General features: G+C 32.9%; 1 protein-coding gene across 1 annotated transcript in view; it reads right to left on the reverse strand.

The window, feature by feature from the left end:
- LOC131053237 (uncharacterized) overlaps positions 1–16,185 on the reverse strand; it is a 40,233-nt gene extending 24,048 nt beyond the window's left edge. Inside the window, exons 1-4 of the mRNA XM_059209120.1 lie at positions 15,964–16,185; positions 15,770–15,865; positions 15,059–15,355; positions 13,994–14,130 (exon numbers count right to left, since the gene is read on the reverse strand). Coding sequence (XP_059065103.1) covers positions 13,994–14,130; positions 15,059–15,084 — 163 coding nt within the window. The 5' untranslated portion in view covers positions 15,085–15,355; positions 15,770–15,865; positions 15,964–16,185. The remainder of the gene's footprint in view (positions 1–13,993; positions 14,131–15,058; positions 15,356–15,769; positions 15,866–15,963) is intronic.
- Positions 16,186–19,458: the final 3,273 nt, after the last annotated feature.

Raw genomic sequence — 19,458 nt, forward strand, 5'->3', positions numbered from 1 at the left:
TGCAGGTGCTTAAATCGAGGTTTGCATGAGTTTCCAATTGATTGTAAGTTTGAATTTCTTGATAGATTAGACCGTCTACATATTTTTATGACAAGTTTGGATGTAAGAAGGCATACTGTTGGATTTTTGTGATTGAGGAGGGTATTGGGAGTGTCTATAAGACCCCATAGACATGTCCCAATGTGTATGTGAAATATTTTTTATGTTTGAAACCAAATTTGCAAGAATTGTCCTATGAATACAGTCATGATAGTGATAGTGCAACAGTTGAAGATTGAATGGTTTATCCAAGTATACAAGTGTTTAATTTTCATTTTCTTTTTTGGGAAATGGTCATAGAATGTCATAAAAACCTATTCAAATTTTTGATGATCAATTTTGGAAACCACATGTCAATATACCATGAGTTTCCTAAAGGAATGTAAATGGCAATGATTACCCCAACTAATTGATAGTTTTGATACTTAAAGATAAGTACAGATGCCAATCTAATAAGATGAGAGGGGGGGTGAATCATACAAACTTAATCCTCCATAAAAACATTAGATTCAACCTTGGTAACATATACTTTAGTAATATAACCAAAACTGCTAAACATGCAAACTCAAAAGCATATAAACATCATAACATTCATAACACCAGATTTAATGTGGAAACCCAAATAGGGAAAAACCACTGAGGGATTTCGGACCCACTAAGAAATATACTCTTCTATAGTATGCTCGGTTAAAAGAAAATCCTATTAAAGATTACAAACATATTGCTAGATGTGACCCGGTTAAGGGATTTCCCTCAGATATGTTAGGATCTTCACCTTGTTAGAAGTGACCTTGTTAAAGGATTTCAAACACTCAATCAGAATGTCACCTTGCTAGAGGGTTTTACAAATAAGACTATTAAGTCCACTCGGTTAAGAGATTTTCTGTCACTTCACAAAATAACAGTAATAAATATCTATCTGCAACTTCACATCTAAAATGCTAAAGCAGATTCTTATTTGCTCAATACAATATAGACATATAACTAATCTTGTCCATCTGCTGGGCTCTATACTTTGTTATTCAAAATAGATCTTCAAGCTTCTATGCTCGGTAATCACTATGTAGCATCCCTGTGCATACACTTGCCCGCATGCATTGTTTATCAACAATTTCCTATTTATAAACAATCCGATAACCACTTAATCTCCTTGATCACATTTCCCATGATCAATCATAGCCATCAGATCTTCAATATTGACTAGGTTCAATGTATCATTCGATCTGAAAAATGTTTTACCCTGCCTTGGAACTTGCATACATTTCTTGGAACTTGTGCTAGGATATTGCGGTTCAATCTGAGTTGTAGATCTTTTTGCCGATTTTCCTTTGCCATAGATTCTTTAACAAACTTCATTCACGGCATACTAATCATTTAATCAGTTCCAGCTCATCAGCTTCCTTCATTAAATAATGCTTTTATTCATTCAATGCATTTTGTTATTACTCAGTTGCAACTTGGTGAATACTAAACTTCACTCAGTAGACATTATGCCTTCATTAACCGATAGCGATAACCTTAGGGTTTACCGACTAGGTTCCTTAGGGTTTACCGACTAGGTTCTTTGCTCGGTAACATAGTATAGTATTAACCTTTCAATCAATAAAATATGTAAGATATCAAAATAATCTAATCATCATGATCTCATCATTGTCTAACTCGATAATAGTTTCCCATTGAATAACTTATTTCACCCCTTATCCATCATATTCTTTCTGTGTCTTTTACCGACTTCTTTATACTCATCAAAACATACTTCTTAAGCTATGGCAACATCATACTGAATCAGTAAATCAATTTCTTGACATCAATGACAAAATAATGATATTAAGACAATAAATATCCTTAATCAGTTATATCCATAAACATCAACAACCTTCTCAATATCCTTATTGAAATGCCAACAATCTCTCATTGTAATTGGAATGCCAACATTAATAACCAGTCATGTTTGAAGTCTTTGTTGTGTTCAATCATTAAATTCCACTCTATAAGTCACTTTTTTTATGAGGAGTAAGGTCCTCCAAGGTAGTAGCAAAGGTTTGTAAGCACTTTGTTATAGTTTGGTCTAGTTTCCAAAGGTTGTCACTCCTAGTTTCCATAAAACAAGAAAGTGTAAACCCCAAGTATTGTGCATTGTTGAAACCCTACATGAAGAAGTTGTTTATCATACTTTTGCCACATCATGAGGTCTATCCATAACATGGGAAAATTCATTTATAAAAATGTCCAAATGTTTTAAGGACTTTCCAAGGATAAGAGTTTAGAGGAAAGTCCATGAGTCAAAATATGTTCAAGTTGAAGAACCCCCTTTGCCATTTGCTTTGATAAGACCAAGAAGGTCCTTCTTTTGCATCAAATTGGTATTAGAGTAGGGAGATAAGTTGGTGAAAATAAGAGGATTAGAAAACAAGTAGAAGAGAAGAAAAGCCACCAAGATGCCTCCAAGGGTGAATGTGGAGAGAATAGTTAGAGAGGTGAGAGACTCTCTTGCCCAATAATTGAGACCCATGAGGGAAAGACTTGATGTAGGACTCACAATAGTTGAGACCAACTAGAGAAGAGGAGTTGCCACAGGAGATTTAAGATTTGAGTGACCAAGAAGAAGATGAAGTGGATGAAGAAAATACACCACAAGAAGAACATGAAGAAGAAAGAGATGTTGAAGAGTTGAGAATGGAGAGATTTTTAAAGGTAGTCAAGAATGATGGTTCCAAAGTGAATATGGAACTCCTAGTATATTTAGAAAGTCTAAATAGATAAGAAATATTTGATTGGATAGGAGAAATGGATAATTATTTTGATTTTGAGGAGATACCCGAGGGGAAATAGGTGAATTTGGAAAGAACAAAACTAAAGGGTCATGCATGCCTATGGTGGGATTATGCACAAGAAGAGAGGAAGAAGAAGGAAAAAAAAAAGATCACATCTTCGGATAGAATAGTATGAAAATTGAAGGGTAAATTCCTATCTAGTGATTGTGTCATTTAGTTGTATAGAAGGTTGAAAAATTTGAAACAAAAAGACATGGATGTAAAGACATACATAGAAGAGTTATACAAACTAAGCATTAGATCAGGTCACATGGAAGACAATGTTGACAAAGTAGCAAGGTATTTGAATGGGCTAAAGTATAGCCTATAAGATGAACTAGGTGTAACAAGTCCAAGAATAGTGGAAGAATTCTATCAATTAGCAATAAAGGCTGAAGAAAATTTGCAAAGAAAGGAAGAGAGATAGACAAGAGGTAGAGGAAGGACAAGCTTCAGAGGAAGAGGTACTTTTACTGATAGAGGGTAGTCACAAAGAGGTCAAGATGAATCAAATACCTCACAAGAACAATCAACAAATTCAAGAGGAGATTTTGGAGAAAGAAGATACAATTTTAGGGGCAAATTTGGGAGTACATGAGGAACAAGTGGTTTCACTAGAAAGTAACAAATGTAATAAATTTGTAGGTCAACAAGAATGGAAATTCCTTGAAGAGAAAACATCTACTTCTTTTAGGAGTGAAAGAAGGAACCAAATTGCATGAGGTGATGACACTGAAAGTGTGAATTATCCACCACAATGACAAAACCAAAAGTTGTATAGTCTTTTTTGATAAGGAGGACTTTGATCAAAGTGCATATGGAGAAGGAGTCACCCCAAAGCAAGTATCTATTTAGAACTACATGCAAATTTTAAGGTAAGTGCAGCAAGGTTGTCATTGATTCAGGTAGTATGGATAATTTAGTTGTTGTTGAAATGGTTGAAAAGTTAAAATTAAAGAGGTTTCCACATGCTACACCTTATAAGGTTTCATGGTTAAACAAAATACAACAAATGATGGTGAATGAGTAGTGTTGGGTTAAGTTATACATAGGTGGATACAAGGATAAGGTCTTGTGTGACATTATTCTAATGGATGTGTGCCTTATGCTTCTTGGTAGATTGTGGCAATATGATATAAATGCCAAGTATGATGGTAGGAAAAATACTTATCTGATAGAGAAATATCGACTCTCCTAAACTCTCATGCCCTTGAAGGATGAATACAAATATCAATAAATGGGATCAAGTGTTATGGTAATCAGTGAGAAGGAGTTCTTAAAGATAGTGTAAGTGGAAACCAAAGGTGGTACAATGATGATCAAACCTAGAGTTGTCATGATAGAAATAAGAATGGATGAGTTGCAAGATGTGTTGAAAGGGCGAGTGTTAGAAGCATCTAAAGAGACAAGAAAATATTTTGTTTTTGAAACTAAGAATTTGTGTGAGTGTTTATTTGTAGGTAATGTTATGATGATCAAGGAGGAGAAGCCAAATTTGTCTTGTGGAACCAAATGTAAAGAAAACAAAATCTAGGGATGTTGAGTTTAAAAGAACAATGAAAGAAAGCATGAGTTGATGCAATCTCATTACATGAAGAGGATGGATGAAGTAGGTATTACAAAGGTAGTAAAACAAAGTTATGGTATGTATTTTTTTAATTCCTATAGAGTTGAAACCATTGAGTCTGAAGGAAAGATAGGATAAATTCCTTTGAGTAAGGGAATACTTAATTCCATTCAAGATTTTGATGAGGTCATTAACCCTTATAAAATGAGGAAAAAATTTGATATGCAGTTTATAGCAACAAGTAAAGGTCTCAAGTATGGTATGAAATTACTTTTCTTACCTCATGAAGGAGAAGGTTAAGGAAAAAGAGAAGTAGAATACATTGAGTATCAAGGAATGCAAGAACCAAATGAGGATGATGACATGGAAATGAATACCATAGATTTACATGTGTAGAGAGTCCCATATGAAGCAACCATGGTGATAGAAGAATACAAATGGATGACAATCTCATTGGTAAAGATGAAGATCTCACCTAATAGCTGAATTGTTGGTTCCACAATGACCAAGTCCATACAAGAAAGGAAAGTTAAAAAAAAATGAAAATAAGAGAAGTTTTTAGAATGGAGATATAAAGGTAGTACCTTCTTCAGACCCGCACTCAAGTGGACTTGAGTTCCTTTTTCGCTTGGGTGTATGATATAGGGGCGTCATGTGTCTCATAGCAAAAAAAGTTGTCATTTATTGGTTATATGTTGGATAGATGTTTTTTGAGTCTAATAAGGTCATTTATGACCTTTTGGGACCATATTGAACCATTTTGGAAATTTTTTAGGTTCATTTGTCAAAAATTCTAAAAGTTGCAAAAAGTTGTCATGTTGCTCACAAAAAGTTGTCAAGCAACTTTGGAATATTTCTCAAAAAGGTGTTTCTATTAAAAAAATGGTTATGTAGATGGTTGAAGCAGTTGATATGATTGAAAATATATAAATGCAACCTTCCAAATCAATTTTGGGATTGGAGAACTTATCAGTGATAGATTTGATGAATGAAACGTTCATTCTTTAGCGCACTTCTCATATTTTTTATCTATTTTTTGCTTTTTATGGACTCTACGGTCCATATTGTGATCTAAAACCAATTGGGATTGGTTGGAATGTGAATATAATTTCTTTTTGTTTTGTTCTCATCAATTTTCATTGGGTATTTTGTAACATATTGCACTTTCTGTGAAAACTAATCAAAACCCTACCTAAGGTAACTTGAAAGTGGAAATAAATGTATAAGATGACTTTACACAATTGAAAAATCACCAAAATGGGTGGAAAGGTTTGTCTATATGTATTCTAACATATCTCAAATTTTCAAGTGCTGAAATGGAGGTTTGCATGAGTTTCCAAGTGATTGTAAGCTTGACTTTATTGATAGATCAAACTCTCTACACATTTCTATGGCATGTTTGGATGTAAAACGATATAGTGTTGGATTTTCATGATTGGAGAAAGTGTTGGGAGTGTGTAGAAGACCCCATTAACATGTCCCAATGTGTTTTTGACATTGTTGTGATGTTCAAAACCAAATTTTCAAGGACTGTCCTACGAACATAGTCATGATAGTGATAGTGCATCAATTGAAGATTGAAGAAATCAAAATCTAGAAGTGTTGAATGTTCATGTTATTTGTTGGGAAAGGGTCTTAGAAGTTCCTACAGACCTGGTCAATTATTTTATGATCAATTTTGGCAACCAAAACTCATTATACCATGGTTTTCATAAAGGAATGTGCATGGCAATGATTACCCCAGTTAGTAAGCAATCATGTTTGAAGTCTTTGTTGTGTGCAGACATTAAATTCCCCATGAAGTCACTTTTTTATGAGGAGTAAGGGCCTCTGAGTTAGTGACTGATTTTTAGAAGCAGTTTTCTATAGTTTTGTCTAGTTTCCAAACGTTGTCACTCCTAGTTTCCACAAAACAGGATGGTGCAAATGCCATGTATTGTACATTGTTGAAATCCTCCATGAAGAAGTTGTTTATGATCCTTTTCCCACATCATGAATTATGTCCATGACATGGGAAAATTAAATTACAACAATGTCTAAATGTTCTTAGGATTGTCCAATGATAAGGGTTTAGAGGAAACCCCATGAGTCAAACTATGTTCAAGTTGAAGAAGCCCCTTGTCATTAAATTTGATAAGACTAAGGAGGTTATTCCATTGCATCAATTTTAGATACTCTAGAAGATAGATCACCTACTTTGGGAACTGATACTCCTATTCAGGAATTGTAGAACTTCTAGAGGGAATTCCATACTCACAATAAAAAAATAATCATGGTGAAAGTGTTGCTAGGCATAAGCAATACAAATTCCTCACCCACTCACACTCAAGATAGTAAATAGATATTGGTTAATAATAGGAGTATAAGGAAAGTGAGGAATAGGAAAGCAAATATTGGATTAGAAAATAAATATGGTAGTCCTTCACATATAGAGACTAGATAGATAGATTCTAGTAAAAAAATTATTATGTGAAAAGAAGGAACCCTTGAAAAAAAATTTGGGTAAAGGAAACTGAGAAATAAAGATTTTATCTCTCAATAATAGACGGATAAATAGACCTCACAAACAACGCATTATGAAGTGTTTATCTTTTTACAATAAAATTGATATTATGATACTAGAAGAAACTATTATGTTAGATTTAATATTTTATCAATTTGTTGATAGGCTTTGGCCCAACGGTAATTATAGTTGTACATTGGTTGAAGGTGCTTTTTCTAGTGAAATTTCCATTATATGGAATCTTTCAATAGTTAGTGGAAAAATGATTGATAAATGTAAGAATAGTCTAATAATTACTTTTAACATAATTTCTAACTAGTCTCAATGAAATTATTCAAATGTGTATGCTCCTAATTCTTGAGTGACTAAGGAGGCTCTTTGGGATAAGTTAAAGTCATTGGTTAAATTTTATAAGACCTTCATTAGTTGATGGGAAGTGATTTTAATACCCACTATGGAACATTCTCTCACATCTTACCCTACTAGCCTTTTCCAAAACTAGTTCAGACCATAATCTACTTCTAATACAGTGGTATCTTATCCCTAAGAGAGACCCCTTCCTTTTTCTATTTGAAATAATGTGGATTCTTCATACACACTTTAAGGACCTGGTCAAGGCCTAGTGGAATAGCTCTATCTTTGACATACCCATGTTTAAAGTTTCCTCCAAGATAAAGATCATTATATCTAAAATTAAAGGTTGGAATAGATAGACTTTTGGTAATATTTTCCAAAAGAAGAAATGGTTGTTGATGAATCTTAAAGAGATGCAATAGCTAATGACTTCAGGGAATACCAAAATAAAAACTTTTTTAAAGAAGATATAGTTGAGAGAGGAGTGGGAAGGAGTCTTAAAAATGGAGGAGATCCATTATAAGAAAGAATCAATCATTTAGTGGATCCAAGAGGATGATTTCAACACTTGCTTATTTCACCAATCCACCCTAAAACATAGAAGAATAAATACAACAAGGAAAATTATAGATGCCATTGAAATACTTGGGAGGATGAAGAATAGAGTGGTCTTATTTTTGTCTACTATTCTCAATAGATGTACAGGGATATGATGGGAGCTATTGATCAGGAGGATGAGCTATTTGAAGTAATCTTGAATATTCTTTCTAATGAGGAAAATAACAAAATGAAGAGGTATGTCTTAGAAGAAGAGGATATATGTGTTATTTTCTCCTTTAACACCAATAAGACCTTAGTTCCTGAAGGGTTCCCCCATGCCTTCTTCCAAGAGTATTAGCATACTATCCAGGATGATGTGGTGGCGGCTATGATAGATTTCTTCAAAAAGGTAAGCTCCTAAAGAAGATCATTAGTACCTTTATTTACCTTATTCCTAATAAAAATCATGTGGAGAACTTTTTAGATTTTAGAACTATTAGCTTGTTTAATTTTTTCTATAAAATTATTTCCAAAGCAATTGTTTATCAACTTAATCATTTCTACTAGGGATTATTTTGATTAATTAGAAATGATATTTTCAAGGAAAATACTCGATGTTGTTCTTACTACCCATGGAATTTGATATTTTATGGATAATAATAAAAAAATAGGGATGGTTCTTAAATTTGATATTTCTAAAACACATGACCACATATATTAGATATTTTTGTTTGCTACCCTTATGAAGTTTGGTTTCAATCACATCATCATACATCTTTTCAAAAAATGTATTATAACTTTGAGATTATTAGTTTTTATCGATGGTTTTACCAAGGGTTTCTTCTATAGTGAAAGGGGTTAATGACAAGGGGACCCCTATCTCCATACATATTCATCATAGTTGTCGAGGTGTTGGGGAGACATATTAAAATAATTATTTTCAAAAATGAGCTTAAAGGGGTACATCTTGCCTCGTCTCTCTCCCTCACGTCCCACTGAAACTATTTGTGGATGATAATATCTTCTTTGGTATTTCCTTAGTTCTTGAAGCCAGACAATGCAAGATGATCCTAGTAACAAGTATGCTAGTATTTCAGACCAAAACAACAATTACAATAAAAGAATGTTATACTTATTCAACATTAATAAGATACTCCAAGAGAAAGCTATTATGATTTTAGATTGTCAAAATGATTCTCTCCTAGTGACCTACCTAGGTCTTCCAGTAGCCACTAGAAAGCTACCAGATAACTACTAGTTTGGGATAATAGAAAGGTTTTAGAGAAAAATTTCAAGATGGAAGGGATAATTGCTTAACCAAGAAAGTAAGTTTCATCTATTGAAAGCCACTCTTCAAAATATGCCACTTTTTACCTCTCACTATTTAAAATTATGGCTTTCATTGGTGAAAGTATTGAACAGATATAGAAAGGAGTTCATTTGGTATGGTCTAGAAGAGACGATAATATTTACTCTAGTAGAATGGGAGACTAAATGTGAACCTAAACCTATGGGAGGAAAGAACCTATGAATAATTAACCCTTCAATGAGGCCATTATTTCCAACATAGGTTGGAACCTTATCTCTTTAGATAATGATTGGATCAAGATTGTGCAAGTCAAGTATCCTATTGAAAAAAAATTCTTATTTTCCTCCCCTCGTAAAGGGTTGGCTATATAGAATAATATTATTAGCTATAAAAGATATTAAACTAGAGCTTGAGATGGAGAGTGGGTAATGGCTTATCCATAAGCCTCTAGGAGAATATATGTCTTGGTAAATTTGTATTATGTTCCTTCCCTTTGTTTAGAGATCTTATTGAACCTGTCACTCAATACTTTGGGGTTAAATTATTTGATTTTATTGAGTGGAGGGTATTAAGTCCTAGATGGAAGACTTTCCCTTATCACTTGCTCCCAAGATGGGAAATAAGAGATTAATTTCTTGAAGCTATAAGCGAGTACTTAGTTTTTGACCTCCAAAGAGGGGATGATGATATTTGATCCCCTAATCCAAAAGTTATCTTTTTGGTTTCCTTATCTTGCAGGATGAGAGAACATATTATCAAGCATAGGCATTTAAACTAGAGACTAGTTTGGATCAAAATATTATTCCTAAAATTGCTCATTTTTATGGGAAACTATTCATAACAAGATCCTCACTATACGAAATCTAGTTAAGAGGGGTTTTTAGCTCATTAAAAGATATATACTCTACCAACAAGAGGATGATTCGGTAGGCCACCTATTTATTCACTATGTATGTACAAGAGATATTTCAAATGAGGGGTTGATGGATTTGCATACCAGTTTGGTGCTCCCCAATAATACTAGAAGTTTGTTTGAATATTGGAAGAAAAAATCTCATTTTAGATGTCTGATGGTAAGGAAACTTTGAAATAAGATTCATCCCTTCCTCAATTATCATGTTTGGAAGGAGATAAATAATCAAATTTTAGAGAGGATTCAAAAAAAACATGAAGAGGTCTTCCAAATTGTGAAGAGTGTAGTTAAAGAAAGTGCCAACTTTATGAATCATGAAAATAAAACTCAAAATATTTCACTTTAAGAATTATTTGTTAGAAGGCGGTAGGGGATTACTTGTAGAATAGGAAAAATTAAAATTATTGATAATGTTTTAAGGAAAAACATGTGATGGAGGAAGTCTAGGGTAGACTAGGTTATACTAAATTTTGATGGTTACAGCAAAAGAAACACAAGGGTGGCAAACACTATAGGAATTATTATATATTCAATGAGAAAATTAATAGAGGGATATATTAAAAGTGTTTGGACCAAGACTAGCAATGAAGCCAAGGCCATTACCCTTTGGTGGGGTCTCAAAAGAATTTTCAATTATGGCTTCAATAAAGTCTTAAAGAAAGGAGACTAAAAATTAATTTTAATGTATTTAATTCAAAATTCAGTTCACTTTGAAAGTTAAAAATTACATGGAGGAAAAACAACATAATTCGGTGAATTTTAAATTGGGAGGCCATACATACATTTTGGGAAGGAAATAAAGTTGTTGATACCTTTTTCAATGAAGGAATTGAACTCAATGAGTGGAATTATTGGACCAATGAGAGGGACACCTTGGCCACATAAAAAAATGTATTAAGATATCAAGGGCTTGTTAATAATGCAGAGTAAGAAAATGCTTGTGTTAGAGACTATTGTGATTCTCTTATGGACTATCACTGGACATAATCAGCTGGGGTGTTGAAAGATAAATGATGTGATCCAGTTGAGCCATGATACTTTAAAAAGATATGTTATATATTTTATAAATGATTGTAGATGTGACATTTATTTCTTCCCCCATGGACTAGCATTAGATGATAATTTTACTCACACAAGGAAAGTGTATGAGTACACATGGAGAAGGATGGATGTCAATAATAAAAATTTATGGAGGGGAAAGGTTGCTACAGTTCATAAAAAGATTTAATAAAATTTTAATTACCTGATGTGGTGGTAGTAAAATAGTTTAGTTGGTGACTTTTAGCCTCTATTTTTTTTTAATTCTCTAGAAATATCTATCACTATATTTGCTTTCCTAGTTTTAAGTCTTGCTAGTGCTTTCTCTACTTCCTAGAAAAGAAGGATTATCACCATGAGAGGCTAGATATTATGGGCTGATTGTTCTTGATTTTCCTCTCTCAAGAAGAACACACAATATGGGATTTTTGATAGGGGCAAAATAACTCCTTTGTTCACAATTACGAACCTAGGGAGCGATGAAGATTTATGTTTATAATTTATGAATAGTTGGAATAATGATAGAGTTGTGGTTGGGGATGTTGAGATGATAGTGTCAAATGATCTTATTTTGTAGGTCATAGCGCTCAAGAGTGAAGGAGGAAAGGTTCCCCAATTAAGCCAAAAATAGTCTTATGAGGACTACATTGTATTGTTTCTACAAGAAGAATTACATCTAAACATGCACTAGAATGGATTTAGTAGGGAATATTTTTTGCCACCATGAGGAGCTATGAACTACCATCTCATTAAGTACTTCACCTTGGAAGGGACATTTTCTAAAGTTCATGGCTAGCACTTTTGCCTTCGAGGCATAAAAAATTAGCAAGTTAACCATTCTTTCTTTTCTCTTTGATTGGAAAATGTGCTACTAAGGGGGTTTATCCTCTATTGAATCAGGGTTTAATTTATGCTATTTACAGTTAATTTTTAGAAAGCGTTCCTATTTTTAACCCTATCCCTCCCTTAATTCTCCAATTGACCAAGGTCAATACCCTCCACCACCATGCAAGTCAAAAAAATGAATTTATTTTAAGGATGAAATGTCATCCTCTTCGCATGTCATTGTCCTCTACAAAGCCCTACTATGCTCTCCCAAAAAGGAAAAAACTAATCATATTACATTCATGTCTACTAGAGTAATTAAAAATACATCCAAGAAATTTTTTATATCATTTTGCATAATGGTAACTTTAAACCATGGGTGGGTAGGTAGGATGGAGAAGTAGGTTAAAATTTTGAATTTGAGCGCATCCACCAAATGCCCATGGGCTCCACTTGAGCCACCTAAATAGTCAATATTTAGTGTATGTTGCTTAAGCCTAACAAAAATCTTCTAGTCAACCTTGAAGAGTAAATCCTTTCCTTTGACGATCTATAATGCTTTATGGCTCCACAAAAAACATGCAAAGGCGTATGCTACCTTTATGATCTAGATGCATCATCTCTACATTAGATCAAAAGCTTACAAATCTTGTGTCAATTATTTTAACTAGGCAATGACCTACCTTCCGAAGTCACTCAATGACTTCTTTCTCCCTCTAATCTTTAACTACTTAGAAGGTTCTAATACCCTTGAGTAAATGAATATTATATTGTAGAATGGATTATTCTATAAGTCAAAGAGTGAAGGAATCAAATATATTATTTAGGAACACAATATAAATAACCTATAGCTTACGTGATATATATTATAATAATATATTAACTATATACAATAATAACAAATATAAAGTTAATTTATAAATTTTAAAACTAATATACATTAATCTTTATATTGAGATAAACTTGATATAAATAGTAATTATTAAAGAAAGAGAATGTTTAGTTCTATGTTTGAAGTTAAAAGTCAGTTGATGAACATGGTGATGTCAAAGAAATTTACAATCTATAGATTGTCTAGACACAAATATATAGGATCAAATTTAGAATACTTGTTTCTATTTTACATCCAATTGTCTTCACAAACTTGAGGTAAATTTTTGCCTATAAACTTTCTATGCCCAAGTGAATATATGTATGATAGTTTCTATGTTCTACCCTATGAGTTTCATGAAAACTAGATTGCTAGATATTAGTATTCTCTACAAAACTCTTAGGGTTTTTCTTTTAAGTTGGCGGTATTTAAAAATACCATAGAAAATAGTAATTTTAAGCGCATGCATAAATTCTAGAACAATTGCTAATAATTGCTAGGTGATTAAGATGTACTAGGATGAGTGTGATCAGATTCTTAGTTTGATATAAATATTGAACATAGATTCTAATGATGATAAGAGTAATGGTTTTGTTTTAGTACTCTTCTATGATAACTTGATTGTAGCATTAGTATAATTAAATGTTGTGAATGTCACTCCACAATATAAAGATCTGTGCAAAGTCAACCTAGTACCAAAGTGTAAGATGGGTTAATAAGTTGAATTCCTTATTTTCATTTTAAAATGACAAGGATAAAGATTGTGAAAATGAGGACAAAATCACACTCATCGTCATGACTTCAATCAAAAAAATCAAGTTGCATCTATATTTGATAGGATTGATTTGAAAAATGATTAAAATTAGATAGATAAGATAGTTAAACTAGGATTACATGCACATTATAACTTTAAGGTAAGTGGAAAATATAGGGGGAGGGTAACGCTAGACATATTTACCTATTAAACACTAAAAATGCATAATTTATTACTGCATAAATCCATTATGATTTTACTCAAAAAGATTTAAATATGTGCATTGAATATACACTTTTCACCTTGACATTATTTTATATTTTATAATAACAATATCTTCTATTAATTACTAAGAAATAACACTTCCAAAAAAAAGTAATTTTGTAATTCATGGATAAGAATGGTGAATAGAAAAGTTAGTCAAAATGAAAGTGGAAAATGTGAATGCAAAAGGAATACTTAAATACCTTCAAATTCCTTTTCCTTCTCACAGAGTCGTTTAAAAATACATACACTAATATGTACATGTAGTATACTGCGCAAACCCTCAATTTCTCGACGAACTTCTTCAAGATGGGTTTTGTCACTTCCAGATTTTATGAATCTTCAAACATCATTTTCCAAATAAAATATACAGACATGTTAGCCCTCAGTTTATCGTAAATGAAATTATAACCAAATAATTTAAAATAAAAATACATGCCTATTATAACAAGAATAAAGTAAAAAAACTAATTAAAATTTGAGAGATCTAAGTAGCTACCATTGTATATTTGCATTTTTACAAAATTAAGGCAGTTGCCAATTCAAACCACTGTAAAAAGGTAGCCTGGTTGATATTTTAAATGGACAAGCAACCTATAATGAAAGAACAGTGCTGGGACAAACCCAATAATTTTTTAATTTGTTATATCCTTTTTCATATATCAAAAGTTAGACGGCTAAAAGGAAAAACTTTGCGAGTTTTATTATAGTTTGAGTGGACAATCAAAGGTGACTCTTAGTTTGAAAGGCTGCCTCTAAAGTTCCTCCCTGTCACAGTAAATCGAAGACTGTTTGGTAAAGAACAAAGCAGGACACACGTTAGAAATAAAAACTTATTTAAATTATGTTAATTTGTGTGCACCAAAAGTTATTTATCAATTATAAAAATTAGAGATATTGGATTTCCATTGTTTATCATGAATATTATGATATGTTTTTGGATTTAATTGTCTATCTTTTTTGTATCAATGTTTCGAATCACATTCTATAATCTATCATTACAATGAAAGAACTGCTGAAAGAAAATATGATCATAGATCATGGACTGTAATAAAAAATGTTAATGCAAATAAAATACATGCAATTGAATTCAAAAATATATCACAACAATTATAAAAAACATAAAACCAAGTAAATTTTCTTTTAAGACAAGTTCAAAACCATTGTGTTATAAGAAAATGTTGAGAAAAGAATTTATAAACACTTCAATCAACCACAAACAATTTTAAAAGTCCAAAATAACAATAAAAAGTAAATCAACCAGGTACCTCATTACGAAGGCATTGTCCATCATTTTTAAATATCATATGAATAGATTCGTTTATTTTGGCCTGCGTGTTTGGCGTTTCGTGAGGTCGAAGAGGCCGAAGCTCCAACAGAACTTTGGCTAAATCGTTCATGGACTTGAGAACCCCCAGACACTCTTTCTCGTTATGTTTAACTGTATGCCACTTTTCTAAAACTGAGGCTACCAGTACGAAACCAACTGCCGCCCAATGACACTCTCCAATAGTTTCCAGCACGTCGACGGCTATATCCACATTATCTACACAAAAGTTCGAAATCTGTCCAATAAATCACGAAAGGAAACAAGTGAAAATTAGTTTCGAGTGATCTATTTATTAAAGAGTCTTCTCTGGCTATCCAAACGAAAAATGCATAGATAAGCTAGCTTAGCCACGGTAATGGTTAAAAAATAGCTAAGACTAATATGTCAATATTAAGCACTAACAGCATACAAATTAAGATTAATAAACACTTCAACATAAAATACGTATCATCGTAGGGAAATCTGCTGTAATCAAAACTAACACAAGATCAAACACTATGTGGAGGATGATTAGGACATAGAATGAAGAAGGAATTAAGAGTAGCAAGCCGATAAATAATCTTAATAATTGTTCTTAGAAACTGCTGGAAACTATTAATAAATTTGTATTAGAAAATAAATGCTTTTATGAGGTTTCCATTGTTTACACCTGCTTGACAACTGATCCGATCTTGTGTCCCCATTTTTCTAAGTCTTGAAGGCCCGTTTTCCATTCCTCGCCATTGTGCTTCTTTGACTCATTCTCCTGTAACATAAATAAATCTTTTTAATGTATGGCTCAAAAAGGAAAATGATAAAGAAAATTCAGAGGGAGAAAATTATAGAAAATAGACTGAGTCATACTGTATCCTTGTTTGCTTCGAATAAAACATGATCAATAGCCTCGATTATTCCGTTGAGATCGGAATCTAGCAAATCATCGTCAGTTTTGATCAGTCTACCAATGCATTGAAAGACCTCGGCCCGCGATGTCATTGTGCCTGTTGTCTACTGTAAAACTCACCAGCTTTTAGGAAATAAAAGAGGGAGATGAAAGAATGAAGTATGGAGGAGTCTTAGCCGAACGGCGCCCATTCATTTAGGAGTGGATGGGAAGCGTTGAACGCGTGAAAGGTCTGTGTACGAGCATTCATTATTATCGAGAAGGACACAACGTCCAAACTTATGTTACCCATGTGAAGACTCGGCCGAAAGTTTAATACCAACGACACTAGTTATTACATACCGACGAAAAGTGTTGTATATCCGTCCTACTCCATAAACGCGTTGTTCACTTCCCTAGTAAAGAGCGTTTGCCATCATTAGCTGTAGTCTAAGCATTACTAAGTTCATTAATCAATCAACTCTTACATTAATAGACCTCTCATAGAAACATGTAATGAGGTTTTGTTGGAACACACAAAAAGTGAGTAGCCACATGCTCCATATGGTGGAAGAAAAGAAGACATAGATAATTATTAAAAAAATGAGGTTTTGTAGTTCATTTTTTGTTTATTTTTAATCAAAAATAATGGATAGAGAAGACGAAAAAAATATGGAAGAAAGGGGATAAATATTATAAGTTTATGTATCTTTAATAAAATATTATCATTTAAATTATTATAGTTGATAGTTAAAATAATTCAAAAATGTAATCTATAAGTTTGTTAGAAGGAGGGACGAATGTGGAAAAAAATGCACTTCTCCGTAACATTAAAACTCAAATCGAAAACCTTAATATTATTTTTTCAAACCCTTAGATCATGGGACACTTTAATGGCATTCACCTTAAGGGCATGAAAATTAGTATAATCACATGAAGAACCTTTAACAACTTTGTATGTAAATGACAAATGGTTAAAATACTTCCCTCTTACACTATAATTTTAGGTGCCTAGCCATTGATTTTAAAAGGATCAATTGAACCAATTAGATTTGAAAGGTATTTAGTGAGCTCAATGGTACTGATAAAAGCAAGGGATCCATCTTCCATGTATGTGTTATGATGTGGTGTGACCTTATTTAGAAAGTTAGTATGTTTTTAATAAGATCGTAAAGTAGAAAACAAATAGAATGTAGTCTCATATCATTGAAGAATAAAGATAGTACATTGGTAATGATCTATAACTACACACTATGTGACTACATGTCATTTCAAAATAAAATACTTATATATAAATTCACTAAACTCATTTTATTGTTGATCACAAACCATACAATATTTAAAATAAAATAAAACTATACTTTTCAGATAATCTGATAATCTGATTTTTTTAATATCATATAGATTTATACTTAAAATATTAGTACAAATATAACGGGGTTAATTCTAACCATGAGGTACATGGCGCTATCATTTTATTGACTACAACATACGCTATTAAATTTGATGAGAGATATCTGCGAATTCACGGGTGTCGCGTGTGGAAATCATCCAGTCTATGAGGTAGGTCATTCACATATTATTCCAACGGGGAAGCCCATTTTCATACATAAAGTCTAGATGCTTCCTCTTACGCTCAAAATTCCACCAGATATACACAAATCGACATTTAAATGTATGGTGTGAACAGAAACTTTGAATTAGTGCAAGAGAATTGACTCCAAATAATGGGGGACGAGCAACATGTGGTATCTGACAAATACTTGACACTTACTTGTCCAATTGCTATGGTAATAGTGGGGGGCGAGGAACATGTGGTATCTGGGAAATACATTGGAACATTTAAGTTCGGCTGGACAGAGAATACCACATGTTTCTCGCCCTCCACTATTACAAATAGCAATTAGACAAGTGAGCGTCGACGAGGTCATAGAAACGTCGTCAGGTGACTGTCTATGATGTCATATAAGACTTACAGTTTGAATCTGATTTGCTCTCATTAGGTAATTCAATGTACTTGTTCACACAATGCATTTAAATGTAAGGTGGGAAGTCCAATCCTCTCGCTTTGATCGAATTTTGAGCTTTAAGTGGAAGCATCTAGACTTTACGTGTGAAAATGGGCTTCAAGTTTGGAATAAGATTTACTACCTACCTCACAGACTGGACGATTCCCACGAGGCACTCGAGGCTGCTTAGATGTGTTTCATCACATTAAATAGAGTATGACAGTTATATTTATGATTTTCTTTGAAAAAAATAATAGCGTTATGATCACTTGGTTAGAATTAATTGTATTGCTAGTCAAAGTTGGCTGTGTCTATTTTGGATTCAAAACGGACTTTTCGTACATCTTGTTAGCGACAGGTTAGTCAATCGCAGTCATTAATTGCAAAATCAATGATGTAAAATGTGTGACTAACACACATGTTATTCAATCTCTACTGTCGTTTTGGAGCCAGAATAGATGCGTCTGTCAAAGTTTTAGCATAAATTCAGTACGATTTGAGAAAACATGTTTAAAATAGTTGTTTATTGAATAATATTATTTTTTTTCAGTTATTGTTATGAAAAGTATTATATACGATGGTGTTTCGTTGTTTTATCTTAGCAATGATGTATAAGTAGACAATATTTAGCTGTACAACATAATCAATCTACTATTCTTATTGCTTAATGACATGACACCACGCTCTAATTTTCTTCCACTTTCCAACCCTATCCAAGTCATATTGACCAACAAAATAGGATAATGGCATGTCATAACACATAAGCAATGAACATGGCTCTCTTGATTATATTCCTACCATTGACCTTGCTAAAGAAAACATTGTCCAATGTAATAACCATATTTTGATCAGCATCCTTTACTTGTCTAGTATTTGGATCGAAATGATCCACCATTGCAAGTACAAAATCTAGATCGTGAGCTGTGATTGGAAAGGAAGCATATTTGTGCAACTCTGATTTGATCAAGTTTTTCAAGCATGACAGAGCTTTCTCAATTCGATCAATGAACTCCTACATATTGACATGACCAATTTATGTATCCTTGATCTCCTTGATATTGGAATCTACTGAGCTTTCTGGGTACGTATTCAAGTATTTATCATACTTGTACTTCATCTTCTTTGTTGATGGTTTGGTCGTTGAGGATTCCAATTGACTTGAGGAAGGCTTTGATTTGTCGACGAAGTCGATAACCTCTCCTGGAGAACATAAGGTACGAAAAGGACCATTTTTGTAGGGTTGCCTCAAGATTTTAGCCGCACTGAAATCGAGGACAATAAACCTCAATAGGAAGTGTGATAGAACCAATATTAGGACAATAAAATCCATCAAATAACTTCAAGAACTCATTAGTATCATCGTAGATTGGTTGATGGAAATGTAAAGTATAAAGATATTCTTCAGTGATGACATTAACCATGCAAGTGGGATCAATAAGACACCACGAAAAGGTTTGCCTTGGATCT

This window comes from Cryptomeria japonica, chromosome 7 (assembly GCF_030272615.1).
Source record: "Cryptomeria japonica chromosome 7, Sugi_1.0, whole genome shotgun sequence".
Classification (NCBI taxonomy): domain Eukaryota; kingdom Viridiplantae; phylum Streptophyta; class Pinopsida; order Cupressales; family Cupressaceae; genus Cryptomeria; species Cryptomeria japonica.